At 37.7% G+C, this 26,173-nt stretch overlaps 1 protein-coding gene across 3 annotated transcripts in view; it reads right to left on the reverse strand.

The window, feature by feature from the left end:
• rnf150a (ring finger protein 150a) overlaps positions 1-26,173 on the reverse strand; it is a 77,405-nt gene that overhangs the window by 33,647 nt on the left and 17,585 nt on the right. For all 3 annotated transcript variants that reach the window (XR_015937122.1, XM_088632985.1, XM_088632991.1), the window contains exon 2: positions 2,740-2,990. Coding sequence is in view for 2 of the 3 variants with exons in the window: in XM_088632985.1 (XP_088489111.1) it covers positions 2,740-2,990 (251 nt within the window). In the remaining variant the exon portion in view is untranslated. The remainder of the gene's footprint in view (positions 1-2,739; positions 2,991-26,173) is intronic.

The following is a 26,173-nucleotide window of genomic DNA, read 5'->3' on the forward strand; positions in this document are numbered from 1 at the left end:
TGAATAATACAGCACCTCAAACACAAAATAAATAACCATTAAAGCTAGATCAAGCCATAAGTACTTTTACATCAGTACATCAGCTAGAAGTAATTTAAAACTGAAAGGACACAAATGAGCCTTTTTAAAACTGCCTGGTCAGGCTGTATGGTATTCCATCATTAATAGCACAGAAAGTTTATATTACATCACATTTAAAACATGTGCCACGACTAAGGGCAGGCTTGATCGTAACTGAGCATTCACATGAAATTAATTTATATGGGTGCAGCTGTATGAAATGAAAACACATGGCTCATCCAGAAGCCAGTATTCTGCCAGTCAGAAAAATCCTTCTGATACTTGTATGTTAAATATACATCATATAACTTATAACACATTAAACACCCACATTAAAACATATATTAAAAACATCACATGATGTGCTGCAGACAAACTGAAAAATGATCAGAGGTGTGATTTAATACAGACAGAAGATGGGTTTGTTGTTGGGGCTGGTTCTGAACAAACTTGAAAACTAAAAAGACCTGAAAAGGGACAGAATCTTAACTGGCAATTAACACATTTTAATAGTGGTTCTCTCAAATGATACTTCACAAGCTGTTGGTTGTGGTCAGGGGAGAAACACTCTTGGCCTTGTCCACTGTGAAAAAGAGAATCTGTAGCCCCCAGTACTGTATTTAAAGACAAAAAAGAAGGGCTTACTAAAAGGTGGAAACATGTGGAACAACAGTCTTTTCATTTTTAAAAATACAGCAAAAGCATTTAAATTTAAATCTCCATTTAAAAGTTCTTTAATACTGTTTAAATGAACAACAAATACATTTATTGACCAATATATTGCACTTTATCCAGGCACAAACATGCTGACATTCTATTTCTGAAAGGTATTATACTGAATAAAAGTTTTTAAAAGTTTGGCTTTGAAAGACAGCATAAGTTTGTGTTTGTTTTCGAAAAGAACCTTGGCCTGTCACTATCAAAGGCTTAGAACAAACGTCATGAGATTCATCCGTATACATTTATTAAGTTCCACACGTAACTAATTCCTGAGAAAATATGAAAAGAAACAGGACACACAAGAGTGTTAACATCTAATTATGGAGGTGTGCTATCAATCTGAGAGCTGTGCAACCAGATAACATCTTATGAATTCATGTCTTGGCAAAATTGTACTAAAAAAACCTGCAGATAAACAGGGGATTCAGAATATATTGTGACAGTAATGAAGCAAAGGATTTTATCTCCTGACTTCTTCCTTCTGACAGGAAAACACCATAATTATAACTCTCCACTCTCCAATTTCCTTGAGTCCTGTATAATTAGCTGTGTAGGTAAAAGTTAATGAATTTATTAAATTAAATTAATTTGAGTAATACTTACTAAAGAATCTTCTTAAATGCTTAAATAATTCTTAAGTGTTTTTTTAAGAGAAGCAACACTTCCACTAAAGATGAAATACATCATCATCCAGTCATTGGCCTAGGGAATCAGTTGTGAGACATAATGACGATGCAGTCATAAACACGCTTCTTCTGGAATACATGACTGTTGAGAAATCTTCCATGTCTTCCATAACCAACTTGTACTTAAAAAAAAACATGGATTGTGGCAAACAATCGTAAATGACTGCTGAAAAAGCAGTCTCCAAAAAGTCTCCAGTGCAAAATGTAGGAGACTCCACTCTGACATCCAGAATATTACTGCACATAAAGTTAAAACGTTTTGCCATGCTTGTGCAGTTAATGCTGTGAACAAACACAGTAGCGCTGTTGTTTTAGTTCTGAACCCTCTGTTCCTACAATTTTGTCTTCTGCCAGCATAGAACTTACGTTTTCGTGATAAGATCAGCATGCAGACATCATGTAACGGTTGCAAACTAAATAAAATGTGACCCATCAACTATACAAGATTTAAAACTGATTAAAAGTCTGGCACTTACATACACTACTTCAACATTTAAAAATATTAAAGGGTAAGGTTTACATAATTTAATGGGAGGACTCCAAAATAAACTAGAATAAGAAGTTCTTGATTAGTGTGCAATATGAATTATGAAACACAAACATCCAACTCACTCAATACATTTACCCTAATCAAGAAGATAGGACTCATTTTGAAGGCACACAGTGTGTGACCATGGGAATCCCAGACACAGATTACAAAAGCAGTGTGTTGCAACGGACAGCAGTGTGTTAAAATGTCTCTTCCTTACATTGGATATGATTATGACAGAAGCTAAGGAATCACTAATTATCTGATTACTGATGCCACTCAGGTATGCCGGTGAAATCACTTTGAAGAGCAGCTGTGGGCGAATCAACTTGTAATACTGCCAGTGTGACTCAGTACTTTCACTGATCTTCTGGTGCGCTCCTTCAGCACATCTGTTCCGTGACATTTACAGGATATAAAGGAAGTGTTTGTGTGTGCAGGAAGCTAAATGGGGGTGCTAAATAGGAAAAAGGTAAAGATGCATTACTTTAAAAAAATTCATAGATCTTCAACATATTAGAAACTCGACCATCCAAAACTACATCTTTTTTTATATTTAAGCTTAGTGTCTGAACAAAATCATTCTATTTTTCTAGCCATCACACTTTATGTCAAAAGTAGCACAGGGATACTTTCTCCTGGGTGTACTACTATAAATAACACCAACTTGCGTTTCCAAGGCCATTCCACAGTACTTTGCCTTGTGCAATCTGTGGAGCTCAGACAAGGGAATCCTTCTCCTACCTGGTTCCTGTCCCGGGCATTGGCGTATCTGAACCTCTGAATGTAGTAGAAGACAAGCCATGCTAGGGAGATGATCATGAGCACTATGAAAGAAATGGACACAAAAACTACAGAGGTCCGGCTGACGTATTTCTGCAGGTTGCGTGTTCCGATTGTAATGTACATCATCACGGTCACGTTCTTCTCCAGCAGGGACATTATCTCCCTTCCTTTAGGCTCGGGAATCATAATGGCCACAATGTCTCCTGTGCCTGGAGAGAAAATAAATGAAACACTTCTTCAGTCTGACATAAACAACATTTCAGTATGATACTACTTTGGTAATCAGTGCCAATGCAGTGGTTGCTTAATGTACCAAAGTGCTACACCCGGTATCCAAGCCCTCTGAACCCATATGAATACAATTAATTCTATAGCAGTCGTTGACACATTATCAGTTCAGGATGGCATGTTATGACTTAAAGGTCTTTCAGTTTCCAAGATTTCCATTATATACAACTGCTCCCATTAGAGTACAATAAGGAGTGTTCTTTAAACCTCTATGTCTCTGCATTGTGAAAGCCCTCATTTCTCAAACTCTGCTCCTGGGGAGCCCCGATTTAGTTTTTGAGGTCACCCTAAATCACCTATGTCTAAAGAATGGGAATGCTAGTAAGCCATTCATCAATTATGGAAAATGTTGAGAAAACTCAGGGCCTTGGGAGTTTCCCAACAACTACAGTACTTAATTACTTCATTTAACAAATCATGACTTAATCGATCTCACTGAAATAGTTCCCAGTCTTCTTTTAGAGGCAGACACCTGCAGAGAGCACGAAAATTCTACCACACAGCCTGGACAAGGGAGACCAAGTGCTAAGTTGTGAGATAAGCAGCAGTGAGAAACAGCGGTGAGGATTCTGGATTCATAGGAGGAAGGTTGTGGGTTCACATTCCAGATGAGGTGCAGATGTTGTACCCTCAAGCACATATATGGGCTAAAATGAGTACCAATGTAAGTAAGTTTGGACGAAGGCAAGTGAGTCTCAGCAAATACTGGTAACCGTTAGCACAGCTAACTGGACTGAACCAGTAGGGATAGAGTACGTTGCCCACAGGCACAACAGCAGTGAGCTTTTCAAGGAAACCCCCTAACCACTACTTCACCATATCCCCTCGCATCCAGATAACACTTACTAGGTACAGGAATATGTAGATATGACTCCTGTGTGTCTCATACTATCTGCATTAATTTATATTATGTATACAGCATTCTACTTTCCTTCATTCTGAATTAATTTCATTTCACAACATTATTAAAAATGACATTTTTATCTCATTCAAAATATACACATTCCCATTATATATAACCCAAAATCTCACAGCTTTCAATTTAGTGTAATGAGTCACTTTGCACCACATAAAACTTTAAACGAACTCAGAAGCACATAACTAAAGACGCACACTCTTCTTGCAATGCCTTGGTAGCAGAGTCAAATTGTGTTTTACTTTTTATTTTGCTTTATAATTTATTTTGATTTTTTAATTTGGAACCGTTGATTGGGCTCCATCTATCAGTTATATCACTAATCTTGTGACTGAGAACATCTGATAACTGCATTTCCTCCACTGCCAATATGCCCAGCTTACTGCAAACAGTCACAAGACAGTTCATAAATTTAAAGGTAATACATCCTTAATACATTCTAAAAATTCAGACAAGAACTTTTACATAGTTGAAACGTCCACCCTTCAAAGTATTTGCTACAAACTGTTTCCCCAAACTGATGAAATCGTATTATGACTTCAATAATAAAAAACAATTAGGGTATTTCTTTCAAACATTCTGTAGTAAATATGCACGATTTCCAGCCAGACCAAAAAAGCAAAGGAAACAAGACACACTTCAACATTTCAATGTTTGTCACAACATCTATCAGCATTCATTCATCTCTCAGGCTGGACACAGACCTGTCTTGGAACATGCTATTTTCTAATTGAGTACTTTTCTTAATGTTTTGATTTTTAAGATGGTCATGAACCAAAAAGTATTGATAATTAAATATATACCATTTGCAAAGCAGAAAAAAGCTTGATTATAATTAGATGTAATGTTTGCAAGTGCTATGACTCACTATCAGTTTGAATAATATATATGAATTACACAATGAAAAACTGTCACCAATCATTGCAAAGGAAGAAAAAAGAGGAAGGCTATGATGTGGGCAGAGCTGAATGGCTAATGGGTTGCCATTAAAGTAGCAACACATTCTTTATCATTACACAGACAGTGTGGTGCTATTGCAGGATCTGATGACAACTGTACTCCTATTGACAAACACAGCTGGAACAAGTTAATCGATACCTTCTAACACCCACTTGTATTTTAAGTGGAAAATTTAAAGAAATGAAGAAGGAGCAGGTGTTTTAACAATGTAACCTGAAAGAAATAGACATGGAAACATTAGATACTCTCCAAGAAAGAGCTTGCCAATTAGTTATTATACTGTAGCACAGTACAGTTGTTGGGTGTTAAATCTGATGTTAACTGATAGATGTGAAGTGATCTTACCAATGAACAATTTCTGTTCTTCAAAGATGACCATGAAAACAATTATGTCCAATTTTCCTTTTTATGTAGATTACTGAGGCTTGGTGTAATGGATGCAGAACACGGTGTACTGTACGTGTACACTTATGATGTACAGCCTTGATATAGCCGGAAAGGTCTGCTACAAGTAACTGTAGTAAGAGTGATTTTCATCTTAATTAAAGGAATGTTTCAGTATGTACATTTTTATCCCATTCATGTCTGCCTAAACTTCACCCACATCACCCAGAGCAGCAGTGTCCATCTGGAGACTTAGAAAGTCTCACTCCTGAGAGACTTTTCACTGTAGAAGTTTTAATATTTAAAACATTTTCACATTCTGTTTTCTGAGTGGTTACAGCCTCAGTCTACATCTACAATCTACTTATATTATACAGATTAGAAATACAGTATTTAAATGCAAGCATCTGTATCAGAAGATATAGCATTATGCAGTTTCTATTTTATCACCACATGAGATTCTAGTCTCGCTGAGGCCTCCCTGTGCAGTCCAGGAACTTTAGGAGCAAACATGCAGCACAAGTGTACTGAACTTACTGTGCGCTCTCATCCAGAAACATCTCCTTCCCCTTTGTGGTCAAGGGTCAGTTAAACTTGTCCCAAGACTAAAACAGCCCTGCAAGACCCCAGTAATGTGATTTTCTGTGGCAGGCTAGCAAGTTAAATGTATTCTCTTTTACCACATCCGCAAAAGGCTAAAACAGAAACAAAAGCTTAACAGGGAATTTCTCATAAAAGATATCAGAGGGATTTAGACATAATTTACTAAACTCAGCAGACACCACCTATGAAAATATGGCCAAGATAATTCCTTGGGCTCAAACTCTTCACTATAAACACACACTGGTTTTAAAGAAACACTTTGCAACAGAATGCCAGTTTTTCAGTCTTTTGAGAGTTATATCCTAGTCAGAATTATTAACAACACAGATGCAAAGAGAGTCCAGAAATGCAAAAGATTAAATTAAAAAAAATCTGATTTTATCCACCTCTGCTTTCAGCCAGCGGGACTCAGGTGGGAACAGCTAATGTGCCAAGCGTCTGTGACGGTGGCTCTGAGTCTAAATTTAAACACTGCAGGCAGACAGTGGGCCTGATCCCCTTGGAAACCACTGAACGAGGGCCTAAAGCCACCTCTCCAACTGCACGCCAATGACAGCTCATTAGACACAGACCGCAGCAGACACAGGGGAGGGACACCTACACAAAGAGCTGTGGTAAATCAGGCAAGGATATAGACAGGCATATTCTCACAAACCTCAGAGGTCTTCCCAAGCAAGATACGGAGATAAGAAAAATGTCTGGAAATGCAGATAAAATTTGTTCTGGGTTCTCAACTGAAATATAGCAGTCACAGTTCAGTATCCATAAGGCCTTCTGTTATTCCTCATCTCATAATAGTTTTGGTGTTTCTACATAAAAAGCTCAACTTCTCTCAAACTATAAAGCACATTACAATAATTCTGCAGAACCTCCACAGGCACCCTTGGTTAGCCACATATGAGGAATGTAGCAGAAAAGCAGACGTGCACTGCTTGAAAAGTCAGACTTTCCTCAGCAGAACACACAAAAAGCTTTAGAAAGCAATGCCAGCTCAGCTCTGGCTCAAAATACTGGTCCATTTAGCTACAATAAGCTGACACAATTTTCCTGTCTTAGATCGCAGAGAGGAATTCAGACTTGTTTAAGACTTAATACTCAACGCATAAAAGCTCCTGTGCACTTTACCTCTAGAAGGCAGCTGTGGATTCCTAGAACCATGCATTGGTTATTTTTGCTGTGAAATACCTATAAATGCACTTCTCTGACCGGCAAGTAATATTCAAGAATTATTGTTTAAATACAAGAGATCATATATACATTTTCAAACTTAAGCCGAGTCTTCATCTCGAATTCTTTGCCACCACACCAGTTCGGTAAGCTATAAAAACCCCTCCACTCACATTAAATGGAATTAAGACACTAGAACTAAATCACGACATTGGGTGTGAGATACAATATTGTGCTAAAAGACAACGGTGTAGTTTTACCACATGATTACAAATAATTTTGGATTTGTACTGCTATATTGTTCTTGAGCGTATATTGATACATGATAAAAAAACGATAAGATTCAGTATAGTGCCACTTAAGCCCTTTGCAGTTACCTCCATAATTAAGTGAATAGAAACATGTGGATGTGCTCAGTTTAATCTTCACTGGTTCACTCGTTCCAGGATGGAACACAAAGATAAACAAAGGCTATAAAGGACAGAGTGATGACAGAATTTTTTTTTTATCAAGGAAGTTTCTTTTCAACGTTAATCAACACAAAGGGGACAAGAGAAGCCTGTGTGGAAGTGCATTTAAAACTCAGAACAGGAGACACTGCTTCACCCAAAGAGTTGTGAGAGGCCGGAACCTTGTGAGAGGCCAAGTTGTTAAACGCAATGCCGAAGATTGTTTTCCAAGAAATGGTTGAGGATGTATGAGAATCGGAAACAACCAATGGAAACAACCAACTGGGTCAGATGTGCCAAATGGCCTCTTCTTATTTGCAACTCTTCCTCTGCCTGTGTTTGGTTTAAACCGAAAAAAAAAAAATTTCCAGATAATTAAAAGCAGATAGTCCTAAACACTGACAAGCAAAATTGAGCACGTATTTACTGGGTGTATAAGTGAATGTTTTTTAATCATTATATTTAATGTAATTGAATGTTTTCATGGTGTTCCCCAACAGAGTTGTCGTAAGTGTTACACATCAAGCAGGAGGTAATTAACCAGAAGTTATTGGTTGACTTCAACAGGGCCTCTAATATTTGAAGCTCTTAAGAATTATGTATATTGCATATATTGAGTTTAAAAATTATTTTACACTCAATGAATTTGCAAATTATTTGTATAGCATGGAGGTAGTCCCAAGAGGTCACTGGATCAATGGAATAGCCATCAGTAATGGCAGAATTGTTTATTGGAAACAAGGCTACGTGACTTTCACTAATCCAAATGAAATGCACAGTACTATTGGAAGAGATTGATGAGGTAACTTTCCACTCAAAGATGTCCTCTGATGCAGAGAGCATTTTGTTTTTAAGATAATAAAAACCAACACTTTGCCTTCCAAGGGTAACATTTCACTACATGCACTATTCTAATTTTACATATTAAGATATTTTCATGGAATAAAGAAATATGTTTTCAAAAAAGAAAATACAGATGAAGGATTCAACAGCAGCCTAGACCAAACACGTAATCTTCAAGCATATAAAAACGTAAGAATCCTTTCACATACAGAACTTTAATTGAGAATACGTCAGGTGGTTAAGTAAACCCGATAACAGAGCTGCTCAATAATGAACAGAAAAATTAATACCTCACATAAAAAAGAACAAAAGTCAGGTAATTTATTTTTCAGAGAAACCTGTGAACACTCTTATGAATAATCTGGATAGCCACCTCAGAGACTGTCTGCTCTGTAAAGTCTGCACCGACACCATCCACCCTGTCAGACAGAAAGACAAACCTTAAAAGCAAAAAAGAGGTACATTTAGGAATTTGGGTGTTTATATTTTACATTAATCTCATGTTTCAACTAAAATTCATTAGATGCTGCAGTCAAGATGAAGAAAACACTTGTTACAGCTCTGAACTATACAGGCTATTTCTGATGCTCAGTGAGGTATGTGATGACAGCCCACTGACTTCAGTATCAGCAGACAGTGGGGGTATCTTTGACTGGGGGGTCAAAAGTAGGCCCTCCTGTATGTGTCACCGTCAAACCAGTGACTCAGCCTCAGCTACTGCAGCATGACCTAATGGTTTTGTCTTGCCTTTGGAAAAGATTAGTACTTTGGGCTCAAAGAACATAACAGTTCTGCTCCAACATTTCTTCCCACAGGAATACCCTTTTGATCTCCAAAGCCAGCGCAAAATGTTCAAGGAGAGTGCTGTATTCTTTCACTCACGGATTCACTCATGGATTTGTATGAAAGTCTGCTAGTCATTTAAGTATTTAGCATGAAAGAATTACATATGCATCAATTAATAAGAGAAACTAAACCAAATGAATCTGGTGGTAGCTGATCAAATTCTCAAGTAAGAATGCAAGGCAATAATTACTGTACAATAATTATTCAATTATTGTACTATAATGACAATTTAATATAATAACTGGTGTGTCTACAGTATATTCTACTAATTATGTATGTAAATATATAACTAATTACATACAGTCAGAAAACCTGACTTGGGAACATATATATAAATATATGACAAGATTACCAAAATGAAACCCACCATATATTATTATTGATGAATAATCAAGATCTGAAACTGTTCACTTGGCCTTTAAACCTGCAATCATTATCCTTCTATTACAAATCTGAAGCCTACATAGCAATTATCGGCCAATATCTAATTTGCAATATCGGACAAAGATTTAGCATGGGCTGTTATTGTCCAGTTACAAGCCCATCTACAAATACCTTGAATGAACCAAGTCTGCGTTCTTGTGATTTAACCCTAGACAAACTGTCATAATTTGAAAGTTCCACCAGTAGAAAAAGCCTATGAAATCTGAATCGGGGGTTCAAAGAGGAGGAAGGTAACATTTTAAGCGATTAATGACACTGGACCACAGAATCAAGATGGACTCTGGACAGAGTTCACCTCTCTAAGAGATGAATGTGAATAGTAGCCTTCAATATATGAAAGTGTTATGCAAAAAGACAAATTCAAGTTATAAAAGATTACATCTTATCTAACTGACAGAAAACAAATTTGCTCAAAGCAGGCATAGTTCCTTCTCTACAAAGTTGGTCTGACAGGCCTCAGGATGGTGTTAAAGCAGAACTTCAGACTCCAGCCTGCTCAGTCATTACTGGCTGATATCCAACTCACCAGTTTTAGCAAAATGTCTATGAGGAGTTGTTTTTCCTTTAGTTACAGGCTCACTTATCTGCAAATATGTTTTTTGAGCCACTTTAATCTGTTTGAGACTGATACAAGCAGCCCTTGACAAGGTTACCGATGATGTACTGATGACTGTAGACTCCAGCTTTTTAATTCTGGTCCTGCTGGACCTCACTGCTGCCCTAAATACTGTTGATCATACTACATCTTGCTAAATGACTTACTGGTTTTTCTGGACCTGCTTTGTCTTGGTTTAAACCTTATCTGACAGAATACAAATTACTCAAAGCTTTTCCTCCCTGACAAATCTGTTCCTTGGATCTCTATTGCTGGTTACATTCTTTTTAGTATCTATGGGCAATGAAAAAAAGTGTGGGCAATAATTCACAGGCCACCAGCATGTAAGGAACAGAAGGTTTCTCTATTGCCTATTTCTATTAGCTGAAGGGTAAGGCCCAAACTGAGCACAAGAGTGTCTCAAGAAGCAAGAGGTCAAACACTCTTCTGCCAGGCTATTAAAAGCCCCCGGCAGAAGGTGGATTTTCTGGACTGCAACATCCGGGATCTAGGGTATGACCCTGCCAAATGTCTGACCGCAAGAGAAAAGCTGACCGCAACATATAATTTGTAACTGGATCAGATTCTTCGTAACTATGTCTACAGTTCTGTGCTGCCGATACACAAATGTATGTTTGTAAAAGAACTGACTTTAATCAAGCACTTTCTCCCTTGTGACAGTGCATAGATGATGTTAAACTTTCTAATTATGAACTGTGATAAGACCAAAGTTGAGTGACTGGCCTTCTTATCAACCTTTAAATATAAATATCGACCTGTAAATATGCTAGCCTTCATTTTTATTACCGACGGCTTAGGTCAGGAATCTTGGTGTCATTTTTCATCTAAACCTTGCAATTGAAGCTCATATTCACAATGCAATGCAGAAGTGCTCGTTGATCCTTCACATCTCTCCTAATGTGATGCAGAAAATCTAACACATGCTTTAATCTTTTCCAGACATGATTAGCGTAAAACAGTGCTTGCTGGTACCTGTATGTCTTTAACAGATCGGAGCAGGACTTTGATATAGAAAATCCATGGGTATAGATCTCCTGCTTTTGCTTCCTTGCACTGGCTTCCTTTGGATTTCAGGCTCACCTTTCACGGCTTGAGTGGTTTGGCTCCTGACTACATCAGTGAGCTGCTAACACCTTACGCACCTAAACGTTGTTTGATCTCCTTGGGCTCCGGTTTTCGTTCGGTTCCCAAAATGAGGCTCTGAAGAGTGGAACTCCTCTGTGCAAGGCAGCGGCTGCTCCCTGGTAAAGGTGGGATCCGGTCCCAGGAGCACAGGGCCTCAAGGAGAGACTACGCCCTGGACATGCCGCCAGCCCAGTACAGGTCGCATATACACACGCTCAAACAGAGAAGACCACTTCAGAGATACCGAGTAACCTAGCCGGCGCATCTCTGGAACGCGGAAGGAAAATGGAACCCCTGGAGAAACCCACATGAACATCAGGGGAACTCGCAAACTCCCAACACAATCTGGTCCAGATCTGGTCCAGGCTAGAATGGAATCCAGGACTGACAGCTGTGAGGCCACTGTGCAATCCGTAGTCTTTCATTCACTCAGCAGCATCAACCATTCGTTTACATTCTTCATTATGATTTTCAATACTTAACCCAAATCATGCAGAAATTAGCATTACACAGAAACACTCTGTCAATCACATTAGTGAAAAAAAACAGCAATTGCCAATTTACTTGACTATTACACTTGAATAAAAGATTAAATAAAATCTATTTATTTCATCGACTTGAATAAAAGATTTACTTAAATAAAAAATGTTCATTCATTTTCCCCCTGAAATTTATTCTCAGTTAAAAGTTACATGCTCTGACCACAACTATCTTAAAATAAGAGTCAAGATGTGATAAATACAGACAGGTCCTAAACAGCAAGATGGATACGAGACAAAGTGACATGAGCTTCACCCCGACTTTAGCAACAAGCCAAAGGGGAAAACAGTCAAAGCAAAATGAAAGCCAGGAGAACTCGGAAAGAAAGTCAGAGCAATCTGTAAATTGAAGCAAGGCCTCCTCTCCTGGATCTTTAACCTCAGTCTGGAGGCTATGCTGCAGCTGATCTGTAAGGCTCTTAGGAGCTATCTTGAATGCAATTCACAGCACACTGGCAAAGAGTAGAGCTTTTAAGGGCTTCAAAAGTGATAGGTCTTGCTCATGAGAAAAGAGAAGAAAAAATAAACATGATCTGACAATATTGGAAACATTTCAAGGAAAGTGGCTTTTTAATGTCTAGGAAAAAAGCTTTAGTTTGTCAGAGTTTTCTGATCTGAATTACCTTAAAACAATACTCACTAAAGCAACAGTACATTCCATAAAGTAATACTGGAAGACGTTATGCTGGAGACTTGGAGAAAGTAACTCACAATCCATATAAAAAAATGTAGGTTATCAAGATGCTGAAGAGAAGAGTGTGACTCTGCAGCTTCTAAATAAAACATGATGCACTGAAATATAATCCGTTGATTACATTCATTTCTAAACTCTTATTTCAAGCATGACCATTCCACTTAGCTTACTGTTCTATTTTAAAATCACACTTTACGGCAAATGTGGAAATTTATGAAAGAAAAGGCAATACAATAAGCACTAATTCTTAGTTTTGTTAAAATTAAATAAGTTCATTCATACAAAGTGACATTACTGTAGAATAATCTACAATATTTTTTTATCTCAGATTCCAGACCCTTATGTTTAACAATTATGCTTTCCAAAAATATTTTTTTTATCTTTAATAACTGCCTTAATTCCTAGAGAGAAGACCACAAATAAAGTGACAGTGAAGAGATTTTTCTTTCGGATGAATAAAATAAAGGGGAACTGGTGTCCCAATTTCTTAGAAAGGTTATTAAATCTCGGTAACAAAATAAAATAATTGACAGTATTCACAAACTCTGAATTAAGCACAAAATCATGATCTTTCTGAAAGTACTGTATAGTAACAATGTAGCTTCAGGCAAGGAGTTTGCAAAAATTGCAAAGTGAAATGGCCCTTGAAGCCGTAATGTGATGTACGAGCGAATAAGTACAGGTTGTGCAATGTGATCTGCATGCAGAGTTAATGTGTAAGTAGTATTTGTAGGCAAAATCGTCTCGAAGTCAAGAGCAATATTCCTATTGGATTAAAGAAGATGTATACACAAGCCTTCTTGTGAACTGGCTCCATCACATAGTAAACATCACTACATTGTTTTGCTGCCTCATTCTGAAACAGACATTAACGTTAATATGGCGCTATGCATACCTGACAATTTAGTCTATTTTGTGATGTAAATTGGAGATTTCACATGTTTTTACACCCTTTTACTTTCATTGTGGCCTGAAATGCTCTCATTGATGCCGATTCCCAAAATATAAAAATACCGCTGCAGTTCCACTTTAAAAACTATAAAACAACTTTTCGAAACACACATGGGTTTACATGGTATTAAAAGCGCAATTACATATGCTTGGTCCAATAAAGGTTTCAAAAATGCCAAAATAAAGAAAATCTAGTCCAGTCTTCAAAGACACAATCACGATGCAAAAGAAAACACAATTTGAAAAAATGCTAGCCATTTGTATTTAATGAACCAATAATACCTCTAGTTTTGTTCATGAATACTTTTAAAGAAACTTAAAGCATTATATGTATACAAAGAAAAATATACCGTTATGCACATAACAGATGTAAAGTAATGGAGGAAAAATAAATGAAAAGCACAGTCAATTTACCAAATGAAATCCGTAGTGCCCATTTTCTGGAGCCTAGTTTTCAGAAGAGTAAGAAGGCCTGAATAAGCAGATCTCAGATTAAGAGATGGACTGAACAAGTGCAGTGAAGACATCCTTAAAATAACCAGGAATTAGACCATTTAATACCTCACACAAAAGCACAAGGACCTTAAATTTCACAGAAAGCCAGCTTTCTGAGGAAACGGAGTTGACTGTTAATGAACTTTTAGTAAGAACAAAAGCCTCAGAACTATGGACATACGGAAGCCTATTTAGTAGTTTCAAAGATACTTTGGTAAGTAAGGGATTACAGTAGTGAAATCTTGATAGATAGATACTTTGTTGATCCCGTGAGGAAAATTGCAGTGCAACAGCAGCTTAACACAGACAACACAGCAACAGTGTAACGAATGATACAATAATATTAATACAATACATACAATACAATCAGTACAGTGAGAAGTGCACTAAGAGGAGTTACTCACAGTCCAGAACACACAAAGAACAAACCAGAACAGAACAGTACACAAAAGTCGTATTGCACAATATAAATATAAATGTATTGCTCAAGTCCCTGGCATATATTGCACAAAAATGGTTGTAAACGGGAAAAAGAAAAAGAACAGATATAGCAGTTTACTGTTCAGTCCAGAAACAGGTCACTGTCAATGTTGCCTCTGCCCAGACACAAGGTGGATGCGTTGCACAGTCTTATGGCAGAAGGAAAAAATGACCTCCCTGTCGCACAAGGATACATAAGCAAGCTAAGGTTGGGAACTTGAGCAACACCATGGTCAGATTACACTTACTTGAATTTCCTCATTCATGTGAATTCTATTACACCTGTGCTTTCAGCAAGTTACCCATTAAATTCAAGCTGATTGCACTCATGCAACTCTGGGCACCCGAGGGCATCACATACCAGTTGTTGCTTGATCTGATGTGGCTGATTGCAATTAGTCTCTTTAAGATGTTGGTAATCAGAGCCCTTAGGCTCTGGATAGGGTCTCACTGTTTACTCGCATAAGCCGGATAAATCACACTTTTAAATAAACAAAAATGGCTGTATGCCACCAGCATAACTACCATGTACAGTAAGAACTCGGTTCTTTCTGGTGCAAGACCATTCTTACCAAGACTGTTCTTGTTGTAAAATAGTTCAGATCTGTTTTTCCTATAAACAGAAAGCACCCTTACAATTTATGCTTCTATATTTAACATCCATATATATATATCATATATCTATATCTATAAAGAGGATGTTAAATTACAACACTTTAATATACTCTTTATATACAGAGAGATATTTTTGGTAGAATACATTGAAGAAGACAAAGTTAAATGCATATGGAAATGAAAAACATCAGTAAGAAAACAGAGCAGGCCAATGAAATGTGTTTCAGCACATCCCACCACTGCTTCAGTGTATAAATTTCTTTGTGTGCAGTACTTTACTAGAAAGGGTATCAGAAAAACAACATATCTGATTCTCTCGAGCTCTAGAGCATGCCAGTACACTACACAAACCTTTGGAGTACAATCAAATAGTACATGGCAAATCAGGACGCTCTGCAAACAAGATAGCTCAGCACTAATCTGGGGATAAATATCAACAGTAAACATGAGATCTTATGCAACACTGGCTTTACTGTGTTTGTTTCAGCCCTTCTACAGCAATCACTCTTCTGCAATCACCAAAAAAAACACAGGGGGGACACTTTTGTTTAGGAAACGCAATTAATCCAGTCACAATTCTGGTACAACTGACAGCTGAAGGAACTATTACCGCTCTGGTATTTTAATATGACCTGAATACTGCTGTCTGTTAAACCCTTCTCTAAAACAAACTAACTTTGTTTTGTAGAAAAGAGGCCCAGAACAAAACCCACGAGCTTTAATCAATCATTGCGGCTTTCCAGACCCCTGCTGGTCTACAAGAAAAATACCCAGAGCAAACCAGACTGCAGACAAAGTTCATCTGAGTGAAGCGTAATATCTTGAACAGCTCCCTAAAGTACAAAGTGATAATGTAACCAGAGCAGAAATCGCTCAACTACAGCAGCAGAAATAAATGGGCTCGCTGCAAGGAATGGACAAAGATGTTACTCTTGTTTACTTCAGGGGCAATCAAAAATTCTGTTATGTTGAAATATTCAATTTAAAGAAAATTGTGATTTTGTATTTTCAGTCTAACAAAATATGAATGGAAATTTAAATCTTTGTCCAATTTACATCCCATTTTAAATACTTATAACCTTGGATTATAATGGTCAATATCTGGACAGAGGGCTGGTACAGTGGTTGGCATTGCTGCCTCGCAGTGCTGGGGGCTCTGGGTTCAATTCCTAGGGTGCTGTCTGCATGGAGTCTGCATGTTCTCCCTGTGTTTGGGTGGATTCCCACCGGTTGCTCTAGGGTCCTCCCACAGTCCAAAGACATTCTGGTACGTTAATTGGCTTCTAGAAAAATTGGCCCTGGTGTGTGTATTCTGTGATGGACTGGTGCATCCCAGGACAGGCGACCCTCAACTAGATAAGCAGTTACTGAATGTAATGAGATCACGATGATAGAAAAAAAAAGAAAACACTGCCCTTCTTTAAAATTGTAGTTATATAAATGAATCTTTCATTTAAGAGAATAGTTCACGTCTTGTTCCTCCATTCCCATTCCATTCTGTATCTTTAATATTGAGATCTGTATTTTTAAAAAATCTAGTTCTAATACTCCAAAGTGCACCTATTAAAAAAGTAACACTATATGTTCTACATTTTATTAGCTCATAATTATGCTTATCTAAAAATTACACATGTTCATCTATACATAGATTTGAACAATTTAACCAAAATCATTCCTATTACACAGAAGGGCTTCAAAAATGACTGAACTGCTCTCTAGATTATTTAACATTAAAGTCATACTTATGTTACATAATTATAATTAAAATTACTTCAATAAAGACATTTTTAAAAATTCATCACAAAATATCCAGATTTATATAAGAATGAGAATAAATAGTCTCCTTTGTCACATTTAATACATTTATCTTGGAAATGAAGGTGACTGGTTAAATACGGTATGGAGGCTTATGATACTTTATTAATAAAGGCCAGATGTACTGGGTACTCAAAGTCTTGGCTATCTGTGTGTACTAAAATATCTGTTACTGAAAGATGCAGCAAATAAAATGTTAAAAATGTGAGTTGATGTGAGCTGATACATAACATTTCATCAAACTCTTTTATAACAGAGTAATTGAAACATTCCTGACTTTGTGAAAGGGAAAAAACAAAAGTACGAAAAAACACTCATGTGACAACATAAAAATAGTTTTATATAGTTGGGTAAGCTACAAAGAAATTGTTTTTGTTGGGGTACAAGCAGAGGTTAATTCCATACTGAAAATTCTTTGGGCCAAGGATCTTCTCAAAGTGTGTTATTTTTTAACAAAGTCCAAATCCTCATAAGAAAAATGTACCCTGGAATCTCCACATAATTATACTGTACAATTCATCATTTTTCCTTTCAGTCCATCTTCATACCATTAATTACCAGAAATTAAAATATGTAACAATTAACATCCCATAGTGTAAGCAATACAAAGGAATTAAATTCAATACGTCATTTTAGTAGAGGTGGAGGTGATATTAGTAACAGCAGTGTATTGTTAGCAGCATGACTTTTCCATTAGCTTACAAGAAAAAGAACTAACAGCACAGATTCAATATATTAACAGATGTGATCCTCTGAAACACTTTGTGGAATTATAAAGAGTGAATATACATGGGCAACATGCCCTGGGCTTTTTAAAGCTCATTCAAGGCATCAGTGCCTTTTGCTCCTCTACACCAAAGGAGGAGAATGATCCCTTTATATTTTATTCACATTTTCATCAGGTCTGCAACAAGCATCCCTCTCCTGCAAAATGCTTTATTGATTATTTAATTATTGGGGCAGATTTAACAATCACAGCTTAGTGAATTACAGCTGGTCTCTGAAGAATCGCTTTCATCAACTGAAGAGGCAGAGTAATCCCTTTTAGGCAGTGTAGTTGAATCTCTGCCGGTTACTCCAAATAAGAAATGTCTTTTTTAAAAGAAAAGATATCAGTTAAATGTTTTCAGACAAACCTATTCAAAGTCGGGATTTGATTAATCAAGGGATGAGATAAAAAAAATCAAAGGTTAATCAAGTCCTAATCAGCACAGGACAAGGGGTGCTACTACAAATGGAAGGAACTGATAAGCGCCTCTTTATTTTAGAAAGAATAATTAGCCTGTCATCCACAGGGCTTTGGAAAGAGGTACTTGAGAGAGAAGTACTGTGGAGGGCACTGACTTGCAAGGTTGCCACAAATCACATTCGATTGCTATCAAACTGAAAAGGTCAAACACAATAGCACTCATTAAACACCCATAGGGGAATAACTACAGTGTTCTTAACAACATCTTTACTACCTTTAGTCTAACTAGGACTAAGTCCTCCTTAGACTCCTGGTTGGGTTATCCATGGCAAACTGGTCTAAGGTGAAAGGCCAGACAATAACCATACTATTCTCCCTTGATGTCTCCGTTACTGAACCCTGCCTGGATCAGGGCACTGGGACTCACTCCTGGAGCCAGGCCTGGGAGCGGTGCTTTCCGGCAAGCACCCCGTGGCTGGGATAGCAGCGCAACCCCACCAGGCTCAGCCCGAAATGGTTACATGGAGCCACTGTGGGGCTCATCGTGTGCAAGACGAAAGAATGGGGGTTGGGTGCAATTCCAGTCGGGTGACAGACATGAGCAGGACCTTAACTGGGGATATTGTTTAGCGCTAGGATGGAGCACACTGACGAACTTCTGAATCCAGAAGACACACCCATCTTTCAGGAGGCTAATGTGGAAGCCTCTGGGGGGACTGGGTCTATTTCTGTGGCTGAGGTCACTGCGGTGATCAAACAGATCCGTAGCGGTAGAGCTGCAGGGGTGGATGAGATCCAGCAGGAAATGCAGGAGGAGCTGGATCACGGGTACAAGCAGTGTAAATGAGGTTTATCTGTAGGACTCTTCGGCTTACACTCTGTTACAGGATTAGGATTTTGGCTATCTGGGAGAATCTTGGATTAGTCACTGTTCTTCTGAACTGAGAGGAGCCAGTGGAGATGGTTTGGACATTTGTTGAGAATGCCCCTTGGGCACCTCCCATTGGAGATGTACTGGGCATGGCCCGCAGCGTAGAGACAATGGGATATACCCTACACATGCTGGAAGGGCTGTATCTCATCTGGCTTGGGAGAGCCTGTGAATCCCCCAGGAGGAGCTGTAGACTTGCTAGGGAAAGGAAAGTCTGGTCTGTCCTGCTCAGCCTTTTACCACCCTAACCAATACAGTTTAAATGTGACAGATTTCATTTTCTTTACCTGACCACTCACAGACCTTACACTCCAGTGAACTTCACTGGTCCACGAGCACTACATCACCTCCGTAGTGAGAGAACTGACTGGACACAGCGGGGGAGGTAATTTAATTTAAGTGTCAAGCCTGATGAAAATCAAGAAAACACAGAAAAGAACCTTTATCATGCGAATAAGGTCACGTTTGTGCCATCAGTATGTTGGAACAACACATCAGGTAGATTCAACAACTGTCGAGTTAAGTACTCTTAAGGGATGAATAATAGTTTTGTGCCGGCAATATGGTAGATGCTTGTGAGTGTGTTGAAGATGTGCTGACTTAAAAGTGAATTGTTGTGTGAAACAGACTAATCATTGTTGAGGTTCAAGTGTGATGACCTGGACAGGAGTGTCTAGTCACTACGGAACTCCACTTCTTGTTGTACAACTTGTCTTGCTTTCAACAGTGGCCAATAAACCCCTTGCTGATCATTCATATTAATTATAAATATTAATCAGTATAATGAATCTACTTATATTCTATGCCCATCCAATAAAATGTACAAGCTATAAAAAAGTCTGGCATTCCTAACAATATCTAAAATTGTTTACTCCTAAAATGAAGTTGGAGTATTGAAATTAAATGGAGTATTACGGAGTAAACTGAGCCTTTTGAAATGGTAACAACAAAAACATGCATTAAAACTTGTCGATGGTCAACCAACATGATTTTTTAAATAAATAAATGTCCTTTTCAATGAAATATGTAGGCATTATGTTTTATCAGGATTGACATTTTACAGCTCGGACAATCTGGGGAAAACTCCCTATATTCCAGTGTTGTCAATGAAAAGTAATAACCTTAATCCAGAAAAAAATCCAATGCTACCTGATTCATTGAAGCACTTTGATTCTTAGTAATACTACATAGACATTTTCTATACTAAACAAAGCATTCTGAAACAAACATTAGTTCTACAAAAATCCAGTTTAAGTAAAATATTATCAAAGATAGTGCTGCGAATTTCAGAAAGGTCTGTAGCTATTAAGTATGTACCTGCTCTAGTGTTTACATACTACACTGTGATACAAATTCATTCGGACTCATGGCTAGTTACATGTCTGTTTTGATTAGGCTGCAGAAGTGGACCAGGTGAAAGATCTTGCTTTAAAAAATGTGCTTTTAAATTTAGTTTAAAATGCTGTGGAAAGGTTTTTGGCTTAATTTGCCAGGACATAAAGGCGCTATATAAAATAAAGTGTATTAAAATTATTATTATTAATTAACTCCAAGCATGTAAACTGAGAAGAAGCACAAGACATAAGACGGTTCTTCGCTGGAAGATGCCCTGGGATCTTCAATAAACACAGCAGAAGTGACCTCATTTTACAGTCTCTGTCAAGGAGCACCTTTGGCAGCACAATGGGACTTCTGTGGCCCAGGGGGGCACTGTGCCCCAGACACAGTCTGTTAACACAGCCTGTCAGCAGCTCTCTATTAATCACACAGCACCCTTCCAGAAACTGTTCAATCGGGAAAATCAGAAACAACTTTCAAGACCCATTCATCATATTATAAATACTTATTGTATTTAGTCATATTTAGATTTAGTCATGCCCCCATCGAGGAACAAAAAAAGATTTAGACCTTACCCAATGTGTCACACTGAAATCATTAAAAACTGTATGAAAAAAATAAATAACTGTAATTCCACTGTACAAAGCAAAATCATATTTGTCAAAATTATGAAATAATAAAAAAGTATAAGGGTCACATTTATTCATATCCCTATTTTGTAAATCTTCCTTTGGCATGGATGTAACTGACAAGACACCTCCTGTAGTGTGCTGTGAGGTTCTAGTATTTCTGAGGGGGGATTTCTGACCATTCCTCCAGGCAGAAGTACTCCATGTCATTCAGACCCTTGGTTTCTGTTTGAGAACCTCCTCCTTGAGTTCAAACACTAAATATGTGACTGGCTGGGCTGAGGTCTACAGACGGAGTCAGCTAATTAGGAACATTTATTGGGTGTAGTTAGCCATTTCTTTGGCGATTTGGAATTGTGCTTTGGATCACTGTCTTGCAATGGAATGTTTATTTTCATCCAAGCTTGAGATTCTTGGCAGAGGGCACCGAGTGTTTGGCCAAAATGTTTTGGTACGTTTTAATTCCCTCTACTTTAACCAGGGCTCCAGGAGCCATACATGCAAAACAACACCAAAACATTACAGAGCCCCCCCCCAACATATTTCCCAGTGTGGGAGAGAGTAGGAGAATGTGAGGGAGTCAGCTTCGCATTTTATAAGCCGAACACAAAGATGATGAACATGGCCACAAAGTTCACGTTTTATTTAATCAGAACATAAGACATGGTGATATCTGAATGATAGTTGAAGTTGGTAAAATTCAAATCACCTCTGTTGGCAAGATACACTTGTGTTCTCTTCCTGGCAGGTTTGCCACTGTAGCAGTATCCTTAAATGATAATAAATTGTTACACTTACACAGCACTTTTCTGGACACTCAACTCAATGCACTTTACAGGTAATGGGGATCTCCTCCACCACCACCAATGTGCAGCCCCACCTGGATGATACAATAGCAGCCAAAGTGCAACAGTACGCTCACCACATATCAGCTATCAGCTGATGATTATTGGGAGGCAATGACTGGTAAAAGCCAAAGGGAAATTTGGCCAGGAAAACCAGAGTAACACCGCTACTCTTTTCCAGAAATGCCCTGGGATTTTTAATGACCACAGAGAGTCAGGACCTCAATTTTATGTCGGATCCAAAAGACGGCACCTTTTTACAGTATGGTGCCCTTGTCACTATACTGGGGTATTAAGACCCACATAGACCGCAGGGTGAGAGCCCCCTACTGGACCCACTAACACCTCTTCCAGCAGCAACCTTAGCTTTCCCAGGTCTCCCATCCAGGTACTGACCAGGCTGAGACCTGCTGAGCTTCAGTACGTTACCAGTTGTGAGTTGCAGGGTGATATACAGTAGCTGCTGGCTTATAAATGTCTTAATAGTGACATTAAGGTGGAAAGTGGTAGATTCAGCTCTTTGTGGATCATTTCATAGCCAACCCCCAATGTGTGGACAACAATGACCATTTGCCTGCAGTGTTCAGGGAGCTCTGTGGCCTCAACCATTAACTACTGAATGTCTTCCTTATGTTAACTGCTTTCACAACCCCAGGATAAAGGAAACCTTTTTATAATTGTTTTAAGCAAGGCATAATTATCCCACCCTTAACTTATTCCATTATAAGACTCATTTTGTTCCTGTTTGATCAGGGGTATAAATACATTTGAAGGGTGCTGTAGTTTATGGGTTTGAATTTTACATTGTATATTTCCAAATTGAAATACACAAATTGAATGAGAGAGAGATTGAGAGTGAATCAAATGCTGTAAAAGTACTGGTATAAAACCAGAAAATGTCCATCAAAATAGAAGGAAGAAGTTTAGCATGTCTTCATATTCTGATAAATGGTAGTCACAGAAAAGCAACAATCTGGTATTTCAATTTGCAGTTTAGTCAACATGTATACACATACATCTTTCATCACACCAGGGACTTACAAAAACCTCAAGACCTCAGGTTCGTGGGGTCAATTCAATGAGCATGAACAAGACCTTTGCAGTGGCTAGCACATGGGTCAGGAGGGTCCAGGTGCTGCTCGTTCAACTCGAGCTTATTCAGCTCACTTTCTGGCTCAGAAACATGTTAGGATTAAGACAGCTGGCTGAAAAGAGATCCTTCTCTCTCATTGGTTGCCATGGAAAATGCCAAATACAAAACATCTTGGGGATATAAAACAAATGTGAGAAAGAGCACACTAAAAACTCAGAAAAACTGAGAAGTTGTGCGCAGTACAGTCCTGAGTTGTTGCCAGCTGTTTTCTTTAATAAGCTAGCACAAAAACATGTGGTCTCCATCATTTGTCCACCTTATAAGGGGCTTCATGTGCATTATAATATTTGTTTAATTATTAAACTATTAAAGATGGAGAGAACACAATGGTTCCAAATCAAATTCAGACCAATTAGTTTGACTAGTTAGTAACAGCTACTTCATCTATTGATCACATCCATCTGTTGTTTTGAAAGAAGAAAATGTTAAAGCTTTGATAACAACTGGGTAACTTGTTCCATACTCCCACAACCCCAATTTCACAATCACAATCTATTTTCTTTTCACTGTTTCTAGAACAGCAATATCTTTTTTGGAATATGATGATCAAAATGGTACACAATACAGTATTCTATACAAAATCTCAACAGTATATTATACAATTCTGATGCAACATCCTTCGATTTGAATTCTATTCATTTACCTCAGTCAATCAAAAAGATTAAACTCAATCAAGAAGATGAAAACCAAATTTACATACGTAATACCTAGGACCCAACCCTTTTTTCTAAGAAGGCTCTTCTGGCTCAGAGTTTTCCATTTTATATATATAGTTTATTTTCCTGCCACCTGCACATAACACTCTTCTTTGTCTACAAAAATTGTAATCTGCTAGGTGTTTGATACAGTGCTTGGAATGTTACTACTCACTTTTCTACATACAGTAAACCTATTCAAAGGCAGTACATTTGCAGGATACTCAGACTTCAGATGAGGGAAGAAAAAGCAAAGCTACCAAATCTTTAAGAAATGTGGAGGAAAACTTTTGGGACTGGATATAATTTCTCCTGCAACTGGGAGTGTACACACTGCTATGTAGAACAACTTGACCCCAGTGATCATAGTTTAACTCAGCTCAGCAGTCTCTGTGGAAAAGAAACTGTTTAGATACAGTACTGTATATACAAGGTTGTTTCTTACATATGTACAGCACAGGGAAACTACAATACTATATACACTAGAGGACATAAACACCCATATCTAAATACTGCACATTAAGGTCCAAAAAAGAATATAAGAATTCCAGGAAGGGACACTATTGCTCCTTAGTTTTACTCTAATCTCTGAATTAGTGAAACTAATACCAAGAGCAGATGATCTTTGTTGATTCTTCTGAACTTAGTATACATAGTATACTGTAGCTTTTGTTTGGGAAGCTTTTATTTTACTTAAATTGAACTCATGACATACTTGAATTAATTCATTTATTATCATAATCATGTACGCGGCAAATGCGTATATCCAAAGTAACTGACAGAGATTACAATTATCTATTATTTTTTACTTACATAAATGCCAGTGTAATATAGACCTTTTACAATGACAAGAACAACATGCAGCTACAGTACATAACACTGTTTTCTAGTGCAGATCAGGCAAAGAAAAAGAAAAAAAAATATTCTAAAAAATATATACATCCAACGGCAACACTTTGTCCCAGAAGTAGTACGGAGTTTTTTCTTTCTCCACAAGTTAGCCTTGAGGACACAATAGTGCCTATGAGTGAACTCCAAAGCAGAAACTGTAAAGAGTGGAAAAAAAAATTTTCATTTTTTCTTCCTCGGTACACTGGAGGAGGATTTTTGAATTATTACGTACGTCCACCTCCACAGGAAACTAATAACAAAGTTTTCAAGGCACAACAAAGTGTTGCATATGTTTGGACTTCACCTGATTTATTCATGAAGCTAGATAAAAGAAGCACAGGAAGGCAAACGGAACAACAAAAGTCACCCTCTTGTTTTATGAATGTAAGTTGTACAATGAAAATGGTTTGTTAAAGGAAAATTTATAAAGCAAAAAACATAATTCCTAAAGGATCCGATGTTAAAGTTTCTATCTTGCATGTGACCCCCCAGAACTCCCTCCCAACACTGGTATAAATTAGAATACTAATTAGAATAGTATTAGAATACTAATCAGAAGGCTCCACGGCCAAAACGTTGTGTTCTCTTTCTTCTTTTTTTCAGCATGGAATAAACCTATTACTTGTTCCTAATTTAGAATAGCACACCAGCCAAAAATATCAAGCATTGTTGTAGCTTCAGAATAACTAATTAACATATAAACATCATATACAAAGTACTAAACATTTAGTGACATCATATTTACCAATCGGGTCTTCGACAACCAGTAAACAAATAACCCCCCAATCACTTTGTTTATAATTGTATAAAAGACAGAACAATTATGTCTCCTTTCAAGCTTCAATTTAATCATTATAATGAGGAAATAAGTATAAAAAGAAACAAGAATTTGCAACGCTCACCCGTATCACAAATCTGTAGAGGCAGTAGTGGTCGATAAGCCAAATTCATAGCAAGACAAATGTTTTTATGATTACTGACCCTCATCCAGTCACTTAAATATTTCTATTTTTCTGGTTCACAGTTACTGCTTTTTGTGCTTTCTTTTAATTCCCTGTGATTTTTCCACACATTTTGGACTCATGATGGATATTTATTGCACAGACAATGCAAGATAAAATACACAATGAAGAGAGCACACACACGGCAACACAACAAGCACAAACATGTCTTAACAGGTTGATAAAATCCTAAACTGGGGGATTACTCTATAAACAGAAAACACTTGTTCATAGATTGCCAAGGTCAGCTACGCAAACTTCTTCACTTTTGAAGTGGGGAAAAAAAGTGGACTTCAACGGTGCTGAAATCAAAACTTCATTACTTAACTTCAAGTTAAAAAGTTGGGTGTCACTTTTGACTCTGTACTTTAATTTCAGATGCATATTAGGAATGTCACAAGAGCATGTTTCGTCAACCTGTGTAAGGCTGCTCAATTAAGAACCTTACTCTGCCAAAGGGTGAAAAGCAGATTCGGATGTCTTGAAATCA

This window comes from Lepisosteus platostomus, chromosome 1, assembly GCF_059453375.1.
Source record: "Lepisosteus platostomus isolate fLepPlt1 chromosome 1, fLepPlt1.hap1, whole genome shotgun sequence".
NCBI lineage: Eukaryota > Metazoa > Chordata > Actinopteri > Semionotiformes > Lepisosteidae > Lepisosteus > Lepisosteus platostomus.